The sequence below is a fragment of the Coenobita brevimanus genome, chromosome 72 (assembly GCF_032717465.1).
Source record: "Coenobita brevimanus isolate Jiangsu-jjx chromosome 72, ASM3271746v2, whole genome shotgun sequence".
Taxonomy (NCBI): domain Eukaryota; kingdom Metazoa; phylum Arthropoda; class Malacostraca; order Decapoda; family Coenobitidae; genus Coenobita; species Coenobita brevimanus.
In genome coordinates this window covers 22,174,667-22,195,123 of record NC_137025.1, presented here as the reverse complement: position 1 = coordinate 22,195,123, position 20,457 = coordinate 22,174,667, and the positions used below count along the sequence as shown (strand labels likewise).

Below are 20,457 nucleotides of genomic sequence, written 5' to 3'. Positions count from 1 at the left end.
TGTATTAGCTAGGACCTCGTACTAGTACATGTCACGCTGATACCTAGAGTTGAAGATCTGGATATATATATATATATAAAATGCGTGGCTTGAACAGTGCCCCCGAAGAATACCATAGTATCCCTGATGACAGGGCAAGCCAAGAACAGCGTAGTATGCCCGCAAATATGCCGACACCCCCACACGGACCCCACGGGGTAGCCGCCACTAGCCACCACCACTCTGGGCAACAGCGACGCATGTCAGCCCGGGCTGTGCGCCCCTGTGACATGCAGCCACCATGCCGCCGCCACCGTAGGAGAAGGACACTACCTTTGCCTAGTGGAATTGCTGAGCTAGCTAGGGGTGGAGTTAGAAATCAAACTCCAGACGGCGCCCCTCTGGTAGAGACGATCTATGGTCGCTCCCAAAGTGTTTCAGTAGAGACGATCTATGGTCGCTCCCAAGGTGTTCAGGTAGAGACGATCTATGGTCGCTCCCAAGGTGTTCAGGTAGAGACGATCTGTGGTCGCTCCCAAGGTGTTCAGGTAGAGACGATCTGTGGTTGCTCCCAAGGTGTTCAGGTAGAGACGATCAATGGTCGCTCCCAAGGTGTTCCGGTAGAGACGATCTATGGTCGCTCCCAAGGTGTTCCGGTAGAGACGATCTATGGTCGCTCCCAAGGTGCTCCGGTAGAGACGATCAATGGTCGCTCCCAAAGTGTTCAGGTAGAGACGATCTATGGTCGCTTCCAAGGTGTTCCGGTAGAGATGATCTATGGTCGCTCCCAAGGTGCTCTGGTAGAGACGATCTATGGTCGCTCCCAGAGTGTCGTGGTAGAGACGACCTATTGTCGCTCCCCCCCTCGTGAGACGATCTATGGTCGCTCCGAGGGCGTGCAGAGTAGAGAGACATCCCCACGGCAGGAGACTGAAGCCCAGGCTTCCTGTCCCAGAGTGACCCAGACAGGCCTCCCAGCCTCCCCTGGTCTCTGTTCTCTACGCCTGTCTCTAGAGCAGACGCACCTGACGGACCCCAGTGGAAGTCGCTGCCGCAGTCCTCCCCTGTCGGCGCCCCTAGACGCTGGAGACCGCAGTCCACAGTCTCTCTCGGTTCTCCCCAGGACACCCGGGCGTGATCTCTCCACGCCCCCACGACGCCGGGACCTGTCACAGAGGTTCCTGGAGCTATTCGGCCCCAGTCCCAAGGGCCACACGCCGGAGCCAAGTCCGGAAGCCACGGGGAGTCCAGGACACGAGAGGACGCCCTTGCGAGCCGTCCCGTGCCCTCTCGGCACGCCCCGCATTGACGGTGCCCCTAGCCCAGCAGGATCACCAATGACATGTTCCTGCCTATCCCCCTGATGAATACGTGTGATATTGTAACATGAGTGATTTAGGTTGTGATTCTCCCCTAGTGTAAGTATTGTGCAGTGATTTCATATAGTGAATATCGGGGTAAATCAGATCACAGTGAGAAGTTAAAGGACGAGAATGTGGACCAAGATCTGATTGACTATACGTGCGAGTGACGTCCCTGTTATATAATTAATAAGCCTATGCCTATAAAGACATACCCCCATTACTGTGAAGAAATATTGTGAAAGGAAGTACTAATAGTATTCTATCTTTCCCCCACGCTGTGGAACGAGATCTGTTTGACTATACATGTGAGTGACATCTCTGTCATATAATTAATAAGCCTGTGCCTATAAAGACATACCCCCATACTGTGAAGGAATATTGTGAAAGGAAGTATTAATAGTATTCTCTCCTTCCCCCACGCTACCCATAAAATCTTGTTTACCACTCGCTCTCACTCCCAAATCTCAAGTAAGTGTAAATCAAGGATAAGATTCATTTACCAAAGTATTTTGGCTAGTGGAAACCATATAAATTTCACGGCTAATATCTGCCGCCTTCCAGTATTACCATAACTTTCTCCTAGCCGTCCTAAGTCACTCCCCGCACCTCCCCTATCTCCTCCTAGGGCGTCCCAACTTCCCCCGCGCGCGCGCTTATATTTACTGCGCGCCTATATTTACTGCACTCATGTGTTGTCATTAGTATCAGAGGAGCAAGTATCCTGCGAGATACACATATCCTAGATAAGGTTTTATATTGCTATATATTGTGTTGTAATATCTGCTGATTTGTCCTGTGTCTGACTGTGGTAATATACGTGTAAAGGTTGTTGCCTAGAGTTTTTGTGTCCTGCCTCTCTTTATTGCACTAAGCTCCGGTCTCGAAAGAGGACCCCGCTCCACGTTAGGTGAAATAGGAACGAGAAGTCGAGCCTAATTTCACCTAGCATTACAATATATATATATATATATATATATATATATATATATATATATATATATATATATATATATATATATATATATTGTCGTACGTGACACATTGGATATACTGAACTGTGTTGTCTGTGTATGCTGCACTTCATCTGCCTGACATAGCTGTGGAATATTGCCTGTGACACTGTGTGGATATAACCCCATATCAGAAGGGTGTAACTCCGTGTAAAGGTCATACTTGCTGAGGTAGATAGAGAGCTATTGTTATAAACACTATTTTAAGTCATTGTAACTCCTCTGTTTTGCTGATAGAACGGTGTGTGTATGTCTTTTGGTAATACATAAGCGTGCCTTTGACCCGTGGTGTTCGTGTTTTCCTTCCTTGCTGATACTGACCCGGTCGGGAACAAAGAACCTCTGGAACCGAGAAGTCGGGACCCAGAATACGCTACATGACATATCTATCTATCTATCTAGAGAGAGAGCGATGTGCGCAACAGGGAGTTGTGTCTTCGAACCTCCCTGATTAGCTATCTGCTTAATTACCCTTGTGTGATCTAAAGACATCAATTTATTTTACTTAATGATGCCCTCCTACAGTGGTTATCTATCCTAATAACCCGTATGCGGTGGATAGATACTAATTCTTTCACATAATAATACCTCCTCGTTCGGTTCATAGAAATAAATCAATTTAAATACTTCACTTGTTCAGCGTATCACTTATATTCATACTTAACTAATTATCCTTGTGCATAAATGTTTCAATTAAAAAGCAAAGAGCTACTCGCTTGATCAAATAATGACTATTTTTTTTAATCCGATTACGTAATTATTCCAAATTGTTCATCTTCGTAATTGATCTTTTAAGTTAATAATTCATGACCATCGGAAAAAACAACACATTTATTCTTTTCGTGTTTTATCTAATATCAAATATAAAGAATCTATATTCTCTGACACTATAATGAGAACTACGTTCTAACGATAAACGAACTTTGAACTATCGGTGAGAATCAGCCAATCGTGAGGTGGTGGGCGGGGTTACCAAAGGCGATATAGGCGGGGCCAAAGGGCTAACCGAGTGGGACATTTCGTTTCTCTGGTACTTCGCCACAATAATAAACTCCTTGAGCAGGAAAATTAGATAGATACCTTTGGTATTAGCAAGGAAAATCTGTTGTGAACTGATTCAAGTAGTTAGACTAATTTTACGACATGAGATTTGCCTGGAAAATATTAGATAACTGACAAAATAGTTTTGCAAGCAACGAATAATCCAATTTGGCGAAATGATCAAAACTCAATGACACGCTGTCTTGTTTACGTTAACTTGATCTCCAATGATGATATCCGTAGCGCGTAGTTTTATCTTTTTAGTGTTTTTATCGTACATTTTAATCCGTCCTGGTTGTGCTGCACAGTACAATGGCACCCTGGAGCTCGTACATATTGTAAGTTGGACTATGATTTTTGTTCACTTCCTACATATTGGGGGTTTGATATACGCTTGCTCGATGTCACATTTGTGCAGCTCATTTTCCATTAGGTTTAAGCCTATTTACCAACCCTCAATTTACAGATGCTGATAAACCAATGAGCGAACTAGCACTGAGTGTACAAGTCACGTTGTTCTGTAGTGAGCCATATGTTTCTGGTATTGATTAATTTATACTTCAATATGGCATCCAAAGCAATGGGTTCCTCACTTCCTGCTTGCGGGAAGTTTAAAAGTCCAGTTGGAAATGGCCTGATTGGATATTTTAAGGCAGGTTGATTCTGTTTTTAAAAAATGCCATATCAACTTGGATCAAATTTTGAATAATTACAGAGCTACATTTACGACCAATAACCTCGAGTGCAAAATATGAGGAAAACCATTTTCACTTATATGGTCATCATTGACTGAAGCTCTGTAATGCTTGAGAAGTGGACCCTTTTTAATAAAGCATTCTCTCCTCAAAGTCAGACCAAGAATTATCACCTGAAGTTAGTGCATAAAGTTCTGCAACACCCTGTTTATATATATATACCGTATATATCTATGTATAAATATATATATATATATATATATATATATATATATATATATATATATATATATATATATATATATTTGAGGAGTAGACTGTAGCACCAATCAAGCATGACAGTACTTCCAAGGTGGATGGAAAGCTGATGACAGAGAGAGCTGGAGCTCCCCTTTCATCAGCCCTCAGGACTAGTTCCTGACCATCCCCCTTTGCTGAACTTTTTCATTGTCTCAGTAACACAGAGAGTAGGCCAACGTGCTCTCCAGTACAAGTTTCTCCAACTGTCAACACCAGACTGCATGCACAGCACACACTACATTACCTTTTGAAAATTTAAATAGGAAAAATGTCATCAATCAATGATGCCTTGGAGTCCCCAGGGGGGGGGAGGACCATAAATATCCCCACCATCTGCCCCTCTCCCAGTGATGACTCAGAGAGATGCCTGGAACCATTGCCTGACACCTCTTCTTCATTCTGCAACATTCACAGCCTTTTCTCTAACTTTCTCTCTGTCGAACACCACCTCTCCTCTCCTCTAAATGTCACCTTCACTTCTTGCAGAGACTCAGCTGTCTGAGGCAACTGACAGCAAACCATTTTCTGTATCCTCCTACTTTCTGTATACTCATTTAAAAGCCAAAGGTGGCTGTTGTGTATATGTACTGGTACGCAACAAGTTATCTTGCTCTCGTGTTCCTGAACTTGATTCTTCTGAATTCTCTACTCTCTGGCTTCGGCTTTCTTGTCATTTTCTGACTAAATATATCTGCGCCCTTTACTTGTCTCCTAATTCTACTGACTATGAAAAATTCTCTGACTATCTTACTTCTACGATGGGGCACATTCTATCCATTTCTCCTTTCTCAGGAATCTCCATTCTCGGAGATTTCAGTGTTCACCACCACCTTTGGCTCTCCTCTCCTTTCACTGATCTACCTGGTGAATAAGTCTACATCTTTTCTATCCTTAATGACCTAGAGCAGCTTGTACTGCACCCTACCCGTATCCCTGACCGCCTTGGAGAGAGCTCCAACATACTTGACCTCATCCTTACAGCTAATCTTTCTGCTTACACTGTTAACCCCTTCTTTACCGAAAATGTGTTTTGGTGTACCCCCGTACCGTACATCGCCTGTAAACACCCGTGAGACACCGGAACCGTTACCATGGTACGCTGGTACACCCTCTAATGAATGGCAGCTTATGGGCCTCAGGGTAGCCCGGTAAGGCTGTTTCTGAGGACCTCGTGTTAGCAACAGCTCTGTGTTTTGACAACAAAGACTGTGACGAAGTTCTGACGAATTCTGACATCATAAGATACTTCATGACTGAGTTGCGGTGGCACCAGTGACTTGCTCACTCATCTGTGATGTAACCTCTTTTAGGCCAATCATTATTTTATACTGTGTTGTTGAGTGAAGACGAAGGGGAGCTGCAAGGCTTGGTGGATGAGTTTGGGAGAGTGTGTAAGAAACGGAATCTAAAGGTGAATGTAGGGAAGAGTAAAGTGATGGTCTTTGAGAGAGGTGAAGTCAATGAATGTACAGCGAGGTTGGATGGTGAGGAATTGGAAAATGTGAGTACGTTTAAGTACTTGGGTAGTGTGATGAGTAAGGATGGAGGTTTGGAGGATGAAGTGCTTGAAAGGGTACAGCAGGGAAGAAAGGTTGCTGGTTCTTTGAAAGCAGTGATAAGAAACAGGGAAGTGAGCATGGAAGTGAAAAAGTTACTACATGACAGTATTGTGATACCAACTCTAACGAGCGGAAGCGAAGCTTGGACATTGTTGGAAGGACACAAGTCAAGAGTGAGAGCAGTGGAAATGAGTTATTTAAGAGGAGCCTGTGGAGTCACATGGAGAGACAGGCTGACGAATGAGGATATAAAGGAGCATTGTGGTGTTGATGTGGATGGGATAGGAAGCGTTATGAGGAACACACTGAGGTGGTTTGGCCATGTGGAGAGGATGGAGGGTGAAAGACTGACGAAGAGAGTGTATGTTAGTGAGGTGGAGGGGGGAAGAGGGAGGGGGAGCCGAGGATGAGATGGAGGGATGGGGTGGAGAGGTATATGAGAGAGGGGGGTGTGAGTTGGGAGCAGGGCAGTGAAATGGCGGGGGACAGGGCGACTTGGAGGAGATTTGTTTGTGGCCACTCCAAACGGGATTGAGGCATCTGGCAATAGATAGATAGATAGATTATTTTATTTATAATTTCTACTACAGATATCGTACTATATTTTCTGCTGACATACGGCAAAATTTACACCCCTTGGCCTGCCTGAGAGAGTCAGTTACCACGCACTTGACCACTAGAGAGGGTGTACAGGATGTTTTTTTCTCATGGTGTCTGTGGCTGATTCCGATAGTGACGAGTTTATTCCTCATGAGGATACTTATTTTGATGTATCAGATGATGATGCAGCAGTGTCTGATGTGTCAGTAGATGACTGTGATCATGAAAATGATAGCGAGGTTGATGTGAGTGAGGAGGAGGAGGAAATTAGTTGCGAGCTTAGTGACGCTGCACTCTCGGCAACAAGTGGGTCAAGATCACCATCACCATCACGTGTGTCCACAAACTTCATGCTCAGCTTATAAGGTAAATAAATAAGCCATCCATATGTGCAGGACATTTTTTTCAAGCCAGTTTGTACAGTAGATACATGGGTAACAGTACTTCAGCATAAGCTGTGTAAACTTATATACCGTAATGATTTATTTTATGATCTTTTTTTATTACCATCATCATCATGCTGGGTTTATATGATCGTCAGTATACAAACAAATCACAAAGAGTGAATAGTTTCGACGTGGCAAAAAATATACACTACCCTTCACGCCACGGGAGTGGGAGCTATCAGGTCGGTATGGGGGGTAAACGTAGTGTTTACACTGGGGGGAGGGGTCGGTAAAGAAGGGATTAATCTTTCCTCTCCGTTGGGCTCCTCCAATCACAACCTTATTACCTTAACCTGTCCTATTGCTCCGGTACAGCCTGCAGACCCTCCAAAGAAATGTTGTCTGTGGCACTTTGTAGCTGCAGATTGGGAGGCCCTCAGGCAGTACTTCTTTGATTTTCCATACCACGTTGAGTACACCGCTTCCCGTTCGATCAGCGAAGTTAAGCAACGTTGGGTCTGGTTAGTACTTGGATGGGTGACCGCCTGGGAACACCAGATGCTGTTGGCATCCCTACGTCAAGTGGGGTTGGTGGAGGATTAGTGCCCCTCCCTGTAAAACAATTAACTCTCAGCCCTTGGCCACCCTGTCTGGGATACATGGCGTCTGGCAATGAATGAATGAATGATTATTGCTTCCATGGTCAGGAGGCATCTGAATGTGCCTTGCGCGTTACGGAAGTTATTCTCTCGGGGATGGAAGCATACATTCCTTTATCATATCCTTTGGCTAATGCAAGAAAGCCTTGGTTAATTACACTTGTTCTAATGCTGTCTGCAACAAGGAAAGGGCCTATAAAAGGTACCGGAGCCAACCCACCCCAGAATCACGTCTTTTATACGTTTCTGCCCTGAATAATGCTAAGTCTGTTTTTCGCTCTGCTAAAAATAATTTCATCCGTGCCAAACGATGATGATCAAGGACCGGACAAAGGACATGGTAATCGGAACATGGAATGTAAGAGGTGCGAATGATGAGGTGAAAGAGAGAGAGATTGTCCAGGTGCTTGAGGGTGCGAAAGTGGATGTATGCGGAGTAACTGAAACTAAATGGAGAGGTGAGAGTGTGAGAGAATGGGAGAATGGATGGGGTACCGGTATATGTGCAGGAGTAGGTGAGAATGAGAGGGCAAAAGGAGGAGTGTGTATAGTTGTGAGTAAAAGATGGAAGAAGAGCATAAGAGAGTATGGATCAGTTGGATCAAGGATTGTGTGGGTAAGATTGAAAGTTGGAATACAAATGTGGGCGACTGTGTGTGTGCAAGATCATGCAAGCAGAGTGAGAGAAGAGTTCTGGACAAATGTGGAAGTGTGCATGGAAAAGTTTGGAAGGAATGAGAGAGTGTTTTTGATCAGTGATATGAATGGTAAAGTAGGGAATGTGAAGGTGGATGGAATAGTTGGTGAGTGGGGTGTGCCTGCTGAGATAGATGAGAATGGCAGTGCGTTAGTGGACATTTGTGCAGGGAGGGGGTTGGTGATAGCCAATACCCTCTTGAGACATAAAATGATCCACAGGTATACATGGCAAGTGATGAGAAGGGTGGATGGTGAACTGAATGAAAGGAGGGCAATGATTGATTATGTGTGTGTGGATGAAAGGATGCGAATATGTGTAATGGATGCAAGAGCTTATAGAGATTGGGGGAATGGACTTTCTGACCACTACTTTTTTTTTTTTTTTTTTTTTTTTTTTTTTTTTATGTGTCCGACTCTGGGCATAGGCTTCACAGCCTGCACTCAAGGTCCAGTAGTCCTCCTACATACCATGCACCTCTACATGTCACCACTTCGGCATTAACACCCACCTTCCATACTGAATACATGCTGGGGCTGTCTCATACAGGACTGATGTATTGGTATTAACGGGGGTATTTTTACGACATGTCGGCGGGTCTTCTGGTAGATCAGTAAAGTCTGGTTTTATGAAATTCAAATCCTTAAACTGTTCCCTGCCCCAGCGGGAATTTGAACCTGGGTCCGTTAGGACTGCAGGCCACCTCTCTACTGATTGAGCCACCGCCTCTGGTGGTGGCCAGAATTAAGATCCAAATAAGATGGAGAAATAGAAGAAAGGAAGGACAGGAAGAAGGAGTATTTGCAAGGAGAGTGGAAAGGTTACAAGAGGATGAGAAAAAGGCAGAATATAAGAGAGAAGTGGAGGAATGTTTGGGTAAATATGAATTGGAGCAGATGGGTGACGTTTAAGATGTGTGGAGGATATTCACAGAAGAAATATGTGCAGCATGTGATGTGGTGTGTGGGATGAAGAGAAAACGGAGGGGGGTGCAAGGGACAGCGTGGTGGAATGAAGAGGTGAGACAGGCTGTGGCACAAAAGAAGAAAGCATACAATGAATGGATGAGAAATAGGGGCGTGGAAGAAGTTGAGAGGCGAAAGAGAGAGTTATATGTAGAAAGAAAGAGGCGAAAAGATTAGTAAGAGAAAATAAGAAGAGAGTGGATGAGGAATTTGGAAGGAATTTGAGTGTAAAGTGGAGGGACTGTAAGAAAATGTTCTGGAAAGAGGTGAAGAGAGTAAGACAGAGTGGAAGTGAAGTTAGTAGGGGAGTGAAAGATAAGAATGGTAGATTACTAGTGGAGAAGGGAGAAAAAGTGAGCAGATGGTGAGAACACTTTAAGGAATTGTTGAATGTAGAGGATGGAAGTAATGCGAGTATACGTGGCTGGGGAATGGCTGAGAGAAGGAGGGAGGTGAGAAGACAGGAAGAAATCAGTAGGATAGAAGTTGTGGAAGCAATGAAGAAAGTTAAATTGGGGAAAGCCCCAGGAATTGATGGAGTGTGTGGTGAAATGCTGAAGCATTGGGGAGAGATAGTAGTAGATTGGATGGGGAAGATGTGCAGATTTACCTGGGAGGAAGGTAGAGTCCTAGAGAATTGGAAGTCAGGTATAATTATTCCCTTGTACAAAGGAAAAGGGGAAAAAGAAGTGTGTGGTAATCACAGGGGCATTTGTCTTCTTAGTATAATAGGAAAAGTGTATGGTAGGATACTTATTGACAGAGTTAGAGAAAGAACAGAGGAATTAGTTGGAGAAGAACAGGGAGGCTTTAGGAAGGGAAGAGGTTGTGTAGATCAGATATTCATTCTTAGATCTTTAGTGGAAAAGTTTCTAGAGAAGGGAAAGAAGTTGTATGCGGCTTTCATGGATTTGGAGAAAGCAGATGACAAGGTGGATAGACAAGGATTGTGGAAAGTATTAAGAATATATGGAGCAGATGGGAAGTTGTTGAATGCTGTGAAGAGTATGTATGATGGTGCTGAGACTGCAATGCATGTGGATGGTGAACTGAGTGAATTTTTCTCTTTAAGGTTGGGTTGAAACAGGGATGTGTCATGTCTCCATGGTTGTTCAATCTGTACATGGATGGGGTAATAAAAGAGGTACAAGGTAGGGTGAAACAGGGATGTGTCATGTCTCCATGGTTGTTCAATCTGTACATGGATGGGTTAATAAAAGAGGTACAAGGTAGGTTAGTGGATGTTGGAGTGGCCCTGGTGAGAGAGGGTAGTGTTTGGAAACTCCCTGTACTGTTGTTTGCAGATGATACTGTGTTGTTGAGTGAAGACGAAGGGAAGCTGCAAGGCTTGGTGGATGAGTTTGGTAGAGTGTTTAAGAAACGGAATCTAAAGGTGAATGTAGGGAAGAGTAAAGTGATGGTCTTTGAGAGAGGTGGTCAGTGAATGTACAGCGAGGTTGGATGGTGAGGAATTGGAAAATGTGAGTACGTTTAAGTACTTGGGTAGTGTGATGAGTAAGGATGGAGGTTTGGAGGGTGAAGTGCTTGAAAGGGTACAGCAGGGAAGAAAGGTTGCTGGTTCCTTGAAAACAGTGATAAGAAACAAGAGAGTGAGCATGGAAGTGAAAAAGTTACTACATGACAGTATTGTGATACCAACTCTAATGTATGGAAGTGAAGCTTGGACGTTGTTGGAAGGACACGAGTGAGAGCAGTGGAAATGAGTTATTTAACCCGCCCCATCCCGACGACGTATGGGTACGTTGCAACGATTTGCATTTGCCAGTCCCGGCGACGTACCAGTACGTCGTGCAGTTGCAAGATCGCTAATTTGCACAATTTTCAATTTTCACACGTGATTTTTCGTATGTATACACGGGACACCTTCCTCTATTCCTGTACAAGATACCAAGCAGGGACAATGCCTTACACTGCATAACCTCCCCCCTCTCCCCCTCAAGACATTGTCTAGGCAAAGGACCTGTTACCAGTGACCTGGCTAGTAAAGTTATTCAGGGCCAGAGTGATTCCCCAATCGATGACAATGTGGAGGACAATGTTTACATAGCATTAGAAGAAGAAACAGCCAGAAATAATGATCAGGTAGTGTGGCAAAAATAGGTCAGGTATGGTGATTAGTTAGTGAGTGAAAGAATGCTTATAATGCCTTTATTACTGCTTGAAAACCAATATACTGTCATACTACATATACATTCGTACCAAGTAAATAAATAAATACCGTTTATGAGTGGATAAAATAGTTACCCTCCCATAGAACTCGTTTTCTTTGGTGCCAGCATGTTAGAAAACCCACTCAGGTAAGGAGGAACTCCTACCTGGATTGGGCACTTTAAACCTCAGGTGAGCGATTTCTCTATGAATTTTCGATGTTTCTCACCAAAAGCGAAGGTTTTAGCCAAAAAAAAAAAATTCGAAAATACCTCGGGACTGGGGGATGTCGGAGGTGCGAAAAACCTCGGGACGTGACGGGTTAAGAGGAGCCTGCGAAGTCACATGGAGAGACAGGCTGATAAATGAGGATATAAAGGAGCATTGTGGTGTGGATGTGGATGTGATAGGAAGCGTTATGAGGAATATACTGAGGTGGTTTGGCCATGTGGAGAGTATGGAGGATGAGAGACTGATGAAGAGAGTGTATGTTAGTGAGGTGGAGGGGGGAAGAGGGAGGGGAAGGCCGAGGATGAGAAGGAGGGATGGTGTGGAGAGGTATTTGAGAAAGGGGGGTGTGAGTTGGGAGCAGGGCAGTGAAATGGCAGAGGACAGGGTGACATGGAGGCGATTTTTTTGTGGCCACCCCAAACGGGATTGAGGCGTCTGGCAATTGATTGATTGATTGACTAAATGCTCTCAACTCTCCAACTCAAATTCTTTCCGCTTCTTCTGGCACCTTGCCAAAAACCTTTCTGACAACTTTACCTCATCATTCTTCCCCCCTCTTTTCTACTTTGATGGCTCTGTAGCTGTTTCTTCTACTGATACAGCAGATCTCTTCGCTCAGACTTTCTGCTCCAATTCCACCTAAGACAATTCTGGTGCTGTTTCTTCATCACTTGCCCCCTCTGACTTCCTCATGGCTGACATTAAAATTTCTTCAGCTGATGTATTTTCTGCCATCACTGGCCTCAATACTAACAAGGCATATGGGCCTGGTGAAGTCCCTCCTGTTGTTCTCAAGAACTATGCTTCTGTGCTTACGCCTTTGTCTGTCAACTTGTACCTTTCCTTCTTGCTGCAAGTTTGCTCTCATTCAGCCAGTCCCAAAGAAGGGTGACCATTCACAACCCTCTAACTATTGTCCAATTGCTTCAATATCCTGTATCTCAAAAGTTTTCGAGTCAGTTCTTAATAGAAAAATTTTAAAGCATCTTTCCTATCACAACCTTCTTTCTGATTATCAGTATGGGTTCCATCAGGGACGCTTCACTGCCGATCTTCTCACCTATCTTTCAGACTCCTGGTCATCCTCCTTTCGTGACTTTGGTGAAAGCTTTGCCATTGCACTTGACATCTCTAAGGCTTTTAATCGAGTCTGGCATAAATCTTTAATTTCCACTCTGCCCTCTTACGGTGTCTATCCTTCTATATGTGCCCTCATCTGTAGCTTCCTTTCTGGTCGTCCTATAGACGTTGTTGTAGACGGCCATAGTTCCTCTCCTAGATCTATCAACAGTGGTGTTCCTCAGGACTCTGTCCTATCACCATCTCTTCCTTTTTATTCATTAATGACCTTCTAAGCTGTACATCTAACCCTGTCCACTCGTCCGCTGATGACTCCACCCTTCACCTTTCCATTAGGTTCCTGCAACTCCCATCTCAGCAGTTACCTCAACAGACAAGGGATGAGGCTATGGCACAACTAATGTCTGACTTGGCTTATATCTCTGACTGGGGTAAAAATAATCTTGATGCTTTTAATGCATCAAAGACTCAGTTCTTACACCTGTCAACCCAAGAAAATCTTCCACAGGTGTACCCACTAATGTTTAATAATACTGTATTCAGCTTAATCCTGGATCATCCTTGACCGTGCTTGGGGTTTCATTTACTCGAGACTTATCTTGGAAAGATCATATTACGTCTCTTGTAAAAACTTCTTCCAAGAGATTAGGTCTCTAAGCCAACTCCGTTCCTTCTTTACCCCTGCACAATTGTTGACTCTATACAGGGGTTTTATCCACCCCTGTGTGGAGTACAACTCTCATGTGTGGGGGAGGTTCCCCACATACAGCTCTTCTCAATAGGGTGGAGTCAAAGGCTTTTCGACTCATTAACTCTCCTCCTCTTACTGACTCAGATCAACCTCTGTCACCGCCGCACTGTTGCATCATTATCTCTTTTCTATCGCTACTTCAATGGTTACTGCTCCTCTGAACTGTCTGCATGCATCCCTCCACCTCTATGAAGGGCATGTAGCACCCGTCTAGCAGCAAACTCTCATCCCTTTTCTGTCCATCTCTCTAATGCAAGAGTTAACCATTACTCCCAGTCCTTCATTTATGCAACAGGTCAACTCTGGAACTGTCTCCCCTTGTCTGTATTTCCTGCTTCCTATGATCTCCAGTCTTTCAAACGCAGTGTGTCCAGGGATCTCGAAATGATCGGATCTTGAATTTGGCTCTCTCTTGTATTTTGTTTTTCTCTTGGAGGGAGCAGTTATTGCGGAGTTGTGGCCTTTGGTTCCTTCTTCATCACATAAGAAAATACATTATATATATATATATATATATATATATATATATATATATATATATATATACAGTAAAAGTCCTATTATTCGGGAGCTGATTATTCAGTAGATCCGATATTTCGGCAGTTTTGAGAAATAGTCCCATTTACGAAAATCTTTGATTGTTCGGCAGATGTCTGAAATAATCTTGGCAGTCAAGGAAGTGTTATCTGTGACTTGTAGGCCTAATGTTTCATTACACTTCTATATGTTCACTATGATCAGGTATAGTACTGTATTGATTACAATATTGCGCAGTATCATACAGTACGGTAACCATCCCCCCAAATTTGCGAGGGTTACATTTCAAGCCCCCTCGCTAATTCTTGAAATTCGCTCATTCTTGACGCCTTCCTGAAAATGACATTTACCGCTAATTGCTAGCCCATGAACCACTGATACTGTAATGCATTACCCATAAATAAATGTTGCTTGTTAAATCAGTTTCCCCGTTGTTTTTAACGGTTCGGCTGTGACAGCTCTTGTATTTTGATTCCTCAGCATAATGATGGAAGGGACTGTCCTAAGTATTTAACTAAACCTAACCTAACCGAGTTTAACTGTACCTAATAATTTAACCAAACCTAACCTAACATCAAGTTGGAAAAATACATAAAATAAACTGGAGGAATATGAATTGCTAAGGTCTTTCTGATGAAAGTTAAACGTACATTTAGCGTTCATTCTTTTGTTCGTTTTTGTGTTTATATGTGAAAGAGTATTGATGCAATCAGTAATGTATCCCATTAACCCCTTAATAACCTCCGGCATTGAACAACCCTTTACAGTACCGATGTCAGCGATGTCAAGTTAGTGTGAGCTGTAAAAAAAAAAAAAAAAAAAAAAAAAAAAAAAAAAAAATGAACAATTATGGGGAGGGAACGAAGGTCACTGGTATTTTTACACGACTCTACGCTACAATTCCAAGCAGTCAGGGGGTCGCTTTATCTCAGATGTTTTCGCCCATTTGGTAAATGCACCATAACTTTATCAATTCTTCCATGACTCATAGCGAATCATAGCATGGGTTTAGGAAGCTAAATAACACATTGCTAGGTGCGCCAGACGATTATCTTCTCATCTTTAAGAAAAATAAATTGATTTCAGGAGAATGGAAGAAACTCTGCGTATTCAAAGAGGGATTAAATTTCGTCCATTTTCTTAAGGATGTGAAGATAATCATCTGGCACACCTAGGAATGTGTTATTTAGCTTCCTAAACCTATGCTATGATTCGCTATGATTCACGGGAGAATTGATAAAGTTACAGTTCATTTACCAAATGGGCGAAAACATCTGAGAGAAAGCGACCCCCTGACTGCTTGGAATCGTAGCATAGAGTCGTGTAAACATACCAATGACCTTCGTTCCCTTCCCATAATTGTTTAGTTTTTCATAGCTCACACTAACTCGACATCACTGACATCGGTGCTGTAAAGGGTTGTTCAATGCCGGAGGTTATTAAGGGGTTAATGGAATACATTACTGTTTGCATCAATACTCTCCCTTTCACATGTAAACAAAAAAACGAACAAAAGAATGAGCACTAAATGTACGTTTAACTTTCATCAGAAAGACTTTAGCAATTCATATTCCTCCTCTTTATTTTATGTCATTTTCCGACTATTTTATTTTGTGTTTGGAAAAAGTACTGTATACAGTACTCACTCCAAACATATTTGTAATAATATAAGAAGTGATGACAGTGTTCACCAATACAAATGATGTACGAGCTGATAGGTAATATTCAGTATCATATCGGCCATCCAGGAAGTGTTATCTGACTTGTAGGCCTACTGTGCCATTACACTTGTACATGTTGACTAATTTATATATATATTTCAGATTCAGGTATAGTACTGTATTGATTACAGTATTGTACATTATACAGTACTCTCTCCAAACACAGTTGTAATACCATAAGTGGTGATGACAGTGTTCACCAATATATTTAAGGTACTGATTGGGTAGGTTTTTTTATTATTTGGCAAATCCAATTTCTCGGCAGCAGCCCGGTCCCATAGATGCCGAATAATAGGACTTTTACTGTATATATATATATATATATATATATATATATATATATATATATATATATATATATATGAGGCCCCGTGTGCAAGAGTATACCCATGCGCCACCTTGTTGAAAATTGAGATAATGCTATCCCACAGTCCCTCAGAGTATGTACTTTCATGTGGACTTCGTGGATGTGATGTATGACCCAAGACATAAGGGCAAAAACCCATAAAAATGACATTGGGTTTACATCACCAACCTTTACCAAATGCTTTTCGCCCCTATGTAGGAGCAAGAGTATACTCATGCGCCATCCTCACGGAGAATGGCTTCTCAGCGCGCCATTTTATTCGTGCAGTAGTGTTAACAATCACCATGGCGATGAGGTTAGTCTCATCCCAAGCCTTTTTGCTGTGCTGTAGTAATACTAATGCTCTCGTCCCAAGCCTTTTCTGGCTGACCAAGCGGTGTGCACGCTCTCTTGTGTGTGTCATAACCTATGTAATTTCGGTGGTTATAGCACCACAGCAGGACATAATGTGAGTTTTGACTTTGTTTTTTCAGTAAAAAGAAATAATAACCTTTCATAACTTCCCATGGCTTTGTGTTCATTAACTCTTTCAGTGAGGTTAGTTTTTTATTGAACCATTGTATTTTTTATTGCAGCACCCACTGGATTCATTAATAAGATTATTTATGTAAAACATCATTATTCCTTGTATAATTGGTGTTAATTTGTTTGTTATTGCATTTAATACATGTAAAGTGTCTATTGTTCACATAAAAACACTGAACAACAAGGATCAAGTGAAAAAGAAAGTGCTGCGTATTGATAATTTTTTTGAAAAAGTTGTAAAACTTACTTTTTATGGCAATAACCAGGCATATTCATAACCATCCATTCTACAGACATTCAACTTCATCTTACAACATAAAGGAACTCACTAGCTATTGTCCTGCGGTACTAGTTTATGCATAAAAGTAGCATCATTGTATGCTAATGTAGATTTTTTTGTTTTTCTTTTCCCGCTAAAAACAGTATTACCTTTACTAAAAAGTTTTTGGATAAAGTAGAGACAATCAGCTTTAAGATGATGTAAACGCCATTATCCTAGGTATGATAATTTTTGCGGTATCGTTCTTCAAAGTTGTAAAAACTTTCAACACGATTTCTATCTATCTATTGCCGGACGCCATTATCTCGTACGGGGTGGCCATTTGACTTTGAGTTATTTGTTTTACGGGGAGGGGCACTAACCATCCACCAACCCACTTGTTGACACGTAGGGAGTACGTATAGTTTGGTAATATGGTTACCGCCCAGCATTGTAAATGGTTTCCTGGCTTACAGGAAACCATTTGGCTTGTCGCTCAGTGTAAAGCCATGTGTAAAAGAAAGAAAAGCAATAAGAAGTGACAGGAAAGATACCACTTTTAAAAAATGGTGCATGGGTATACTATTGCTCGCAGGGCCTCATATATATATATATATATATATATATATATATATATATATATATATATACATACAGGAAGCTCACACGGAACACGATCTCACGGAACACTATCTGTCTATCTATCTATTGCCAGACGCCTCAATCCTGTTTGGGGTGGCCACAAATAAATCGCCTCCAAGTCGCCCTGTCCCCCGCCATTTCACTGCCCTGCTCCCAACTCACAACCCCCTCTCTCATATACCTCTCCACCCCATCCCTCTATCTCATCCTCGGCCTCCCCCTCCCTCTTCCCCCCTCCACCTCACTCACATACACTCTCTTCGTCAGTCTTTCACCCTCCATCCTCTCCACATGGCCAAACCACCTCAGTGTGTTCCTCATAACGCTTCCTATCACATCCACATCCACACCACAAAGCTCCTTTATATCCTCATTCGTCAGCCTGTCTCTCCACGTGACTCCACAGGCTCCTGTTAAATAACTCATTTCCACTGCTCTCACTCTTGACTTGTGTCCTTCCAACAATGTCCAAGCTTCACTTCCGTACGTTAGAGTTGGTATCACAATACTATCATGTAGTAACTTTTTCACTTCCATGCTCACTTCCCTGTTTCTTATCACTGCTTTCAAGGAACCAGCAACCTTTCTTCCCTGCTGTACCCTTTCAAGCACTTCACCCTCCAAACCTCCATCCTTACTCATCACACTACCCAAATACTTAAACATACTCACATTTTCCAATTCCTCACCATCTAACCTCGCTGTACATTCACTAACTTCACCTCTCTCAAAGACCATCACTTTACTCTTCCCTACATTCACCTTTAGGTTCCGTTTCTTACACACTCTCTCAAACTCATCCACCAAGCCCTGCAGCTCCCCTTCGTCTTCACTCAACAACACAGTATCATCTGCAAACAACAGTACAGGGAGTTTCCAAACACTATCCTCTCTCACCAGGGCCACTTCAACATCCACTACCCTACCTTGTACCTCTTTTATTACCCCATCCATGTACAGATTGAACAACCATGGATACATGACACATCCCTGTTTCAAACCAACTTTCAAAGAGAAAAATTCACTTAGTTCACCATCCACACGCACTGCAGCCTTCGCACCATTGTACATACTCTTCACAGCATTCAACAACTTCCCATCTACTCCATATATTCTTAACACTTTCCACACGCATGGAACACGCTCGCAGTTATACACGGTAAGGGCTGGGATACATATAAGACAACGTAAGATTAAAGAACCATTATGAAAACTACAGATTAACACAGGAGAGGCCTTTGAAAGATCAAATTCTCGAACGTCACCGCAGCGCTCGGTTTGTTTTGATTACGTGACGATCTAGGCCTGATATCATTCAGTGAGTGAGACACTCCCGAGTACAGTAGCACAGTATTTGTAAGTTAAATATTTACAGTACTGTACTGTTCTGGTAAGTTTATGTGCAACTTAAAGTACTATTAAATAACGTTAAAGCAAGAAATAAAGTCTATAACCAGTTTACCTGATAGGCGTCAGAATATTGCCTTTTTTATTTGTTCGGTTTTTCCATGGTACTGTACAGTATTTGTAAGTTAAATTTTTACTGTTCTCGTATGTACTGTACTTGTAAGCACTTAAATAAAGTTAAATCATTAAATAAAGCCTTGTAACCAGTTAACCCGAATTATATGATTGCCCATGATCGGCGTCGGAACATTGCCTTTTTTGTTTGTTCGTTAAACTCTTACTGTACTGCTTTTCTACAGTACTGTATTTGTAAGTTAAATATTTACTGTTCTGGTATGTACTTGTAAGCAATTAAAGCATTAAATAAAGCCTTGTAACCAGTTAACCTGATTTATATGATTACCCATGATCGGCGTCGGAATATTGCCTTTTTTGTTTGTTCATTAAAGACTTGCTGTACAGCTTTTCCACAGTACTGCATTTCTAAGTTAAATATGTACTGTTCTGGTATGTACTTGTAAGTTAAAGCACTCAAAAAAGATAAAGCATTAAGTAAAGCCCTGGTACCAGTTAACTTGAATTATATGATTACCTATAATCAGCGTCGGAATGTTTCCCTGTGTTTACGTACAGTATTTGTGTGTTGAAGTTTTGCTGTGGAGTACTGTATTTGTGAGTTATAACATTAAATAAACCTTCTAACCACTTAAAGTGCTTTCTAGTGATTACCAGTGAGAGATAACAGCAAAACATCACATTTAGGGGGTCTAGGGAGCAAAATACGAAGTAGTTTAAATATACGCGATTTTGCACCTAACACGGCACGGTAGGAACGAAACCCACGTGTTCCGTGCGAGTTTCCTGTATATCTATATACAGTACAGTAAGACCTCAATCTAAAGGACTAATTGGGGTTCAAACCATTCCGAAAAATGTGAAATTCCGATAAAAGCGACATCTGGACTTTCCCCTGCTAATCTGGACTTTTTCAATATATCAGACATTAGTCCGGATTGCATGAACGGTTTTTAAACTGTTTTGACTACCATTGCAGTACTGTACTGTGTCATAACTTCACTACAATAATCAAATGGTATATTATGTATAATAATACTGTACTGTACACTGATGAACATGTCTTTTATTTACCTCATTGTGGTGAGCACAGCTGAAGTGGTCAAGCAGTCCAGACGCTTCTCGCTTTATCAGACTTTTTCCGATATATAGGAATTTAGTTCGGTAGCTCCTCGAGTCCGATAAAAGCAAATTCCGGTGTATTGAAGCCCGTTATATCGAGGTTTTCCTGTATATATATATATATATATATGTATACATCTATAGAATATTAACAACTGAGGATCCAGTAGGGAATCTGATGGCATATATAAAACTGAAGACCAGGACAAGGAGACGATGAACTGGGACCATGTTCACGATTTATTTCAGTGACGTTTCGAGGAAATCCAACCTGATCATCAGACAAAACTAAAACATGTGAAATGAATTAGAAAGT

At 42.2% G+C, this 20,457-nt stretch overlaps 1 protein-coding gene and 1 pseudogene across 1 annotated transcript in view; both read left to right on the top strand.

The window, feature by feature from the left end:
- The first annotated feature begins 3,615 nt into the window (after positions 1-3,615).
- Positions 3,616-20,457, top strand: part of LOC145407073 (prostatic acid phosphatase-like) — a 483,117-nt gene continuing 466,275 nt past the window's right edge. Inside the window, exon 1 of the mRNA XM_080278097.1 lies at positions 3,616-3,732. Within this exon, the coding sequence (XP_080134223.1) occupies positions 3,622-3,732 (111 nt within the window). The 5' untranslated portion in view covers positions 3,616-3,621. The remainder of the gene's footprint in view (positions 3,733-20,457) is intronic.
- Positions 7,386-7,504, top strand: LOC145407366 (5S ribosomal RNA; annotated as a pseudogene).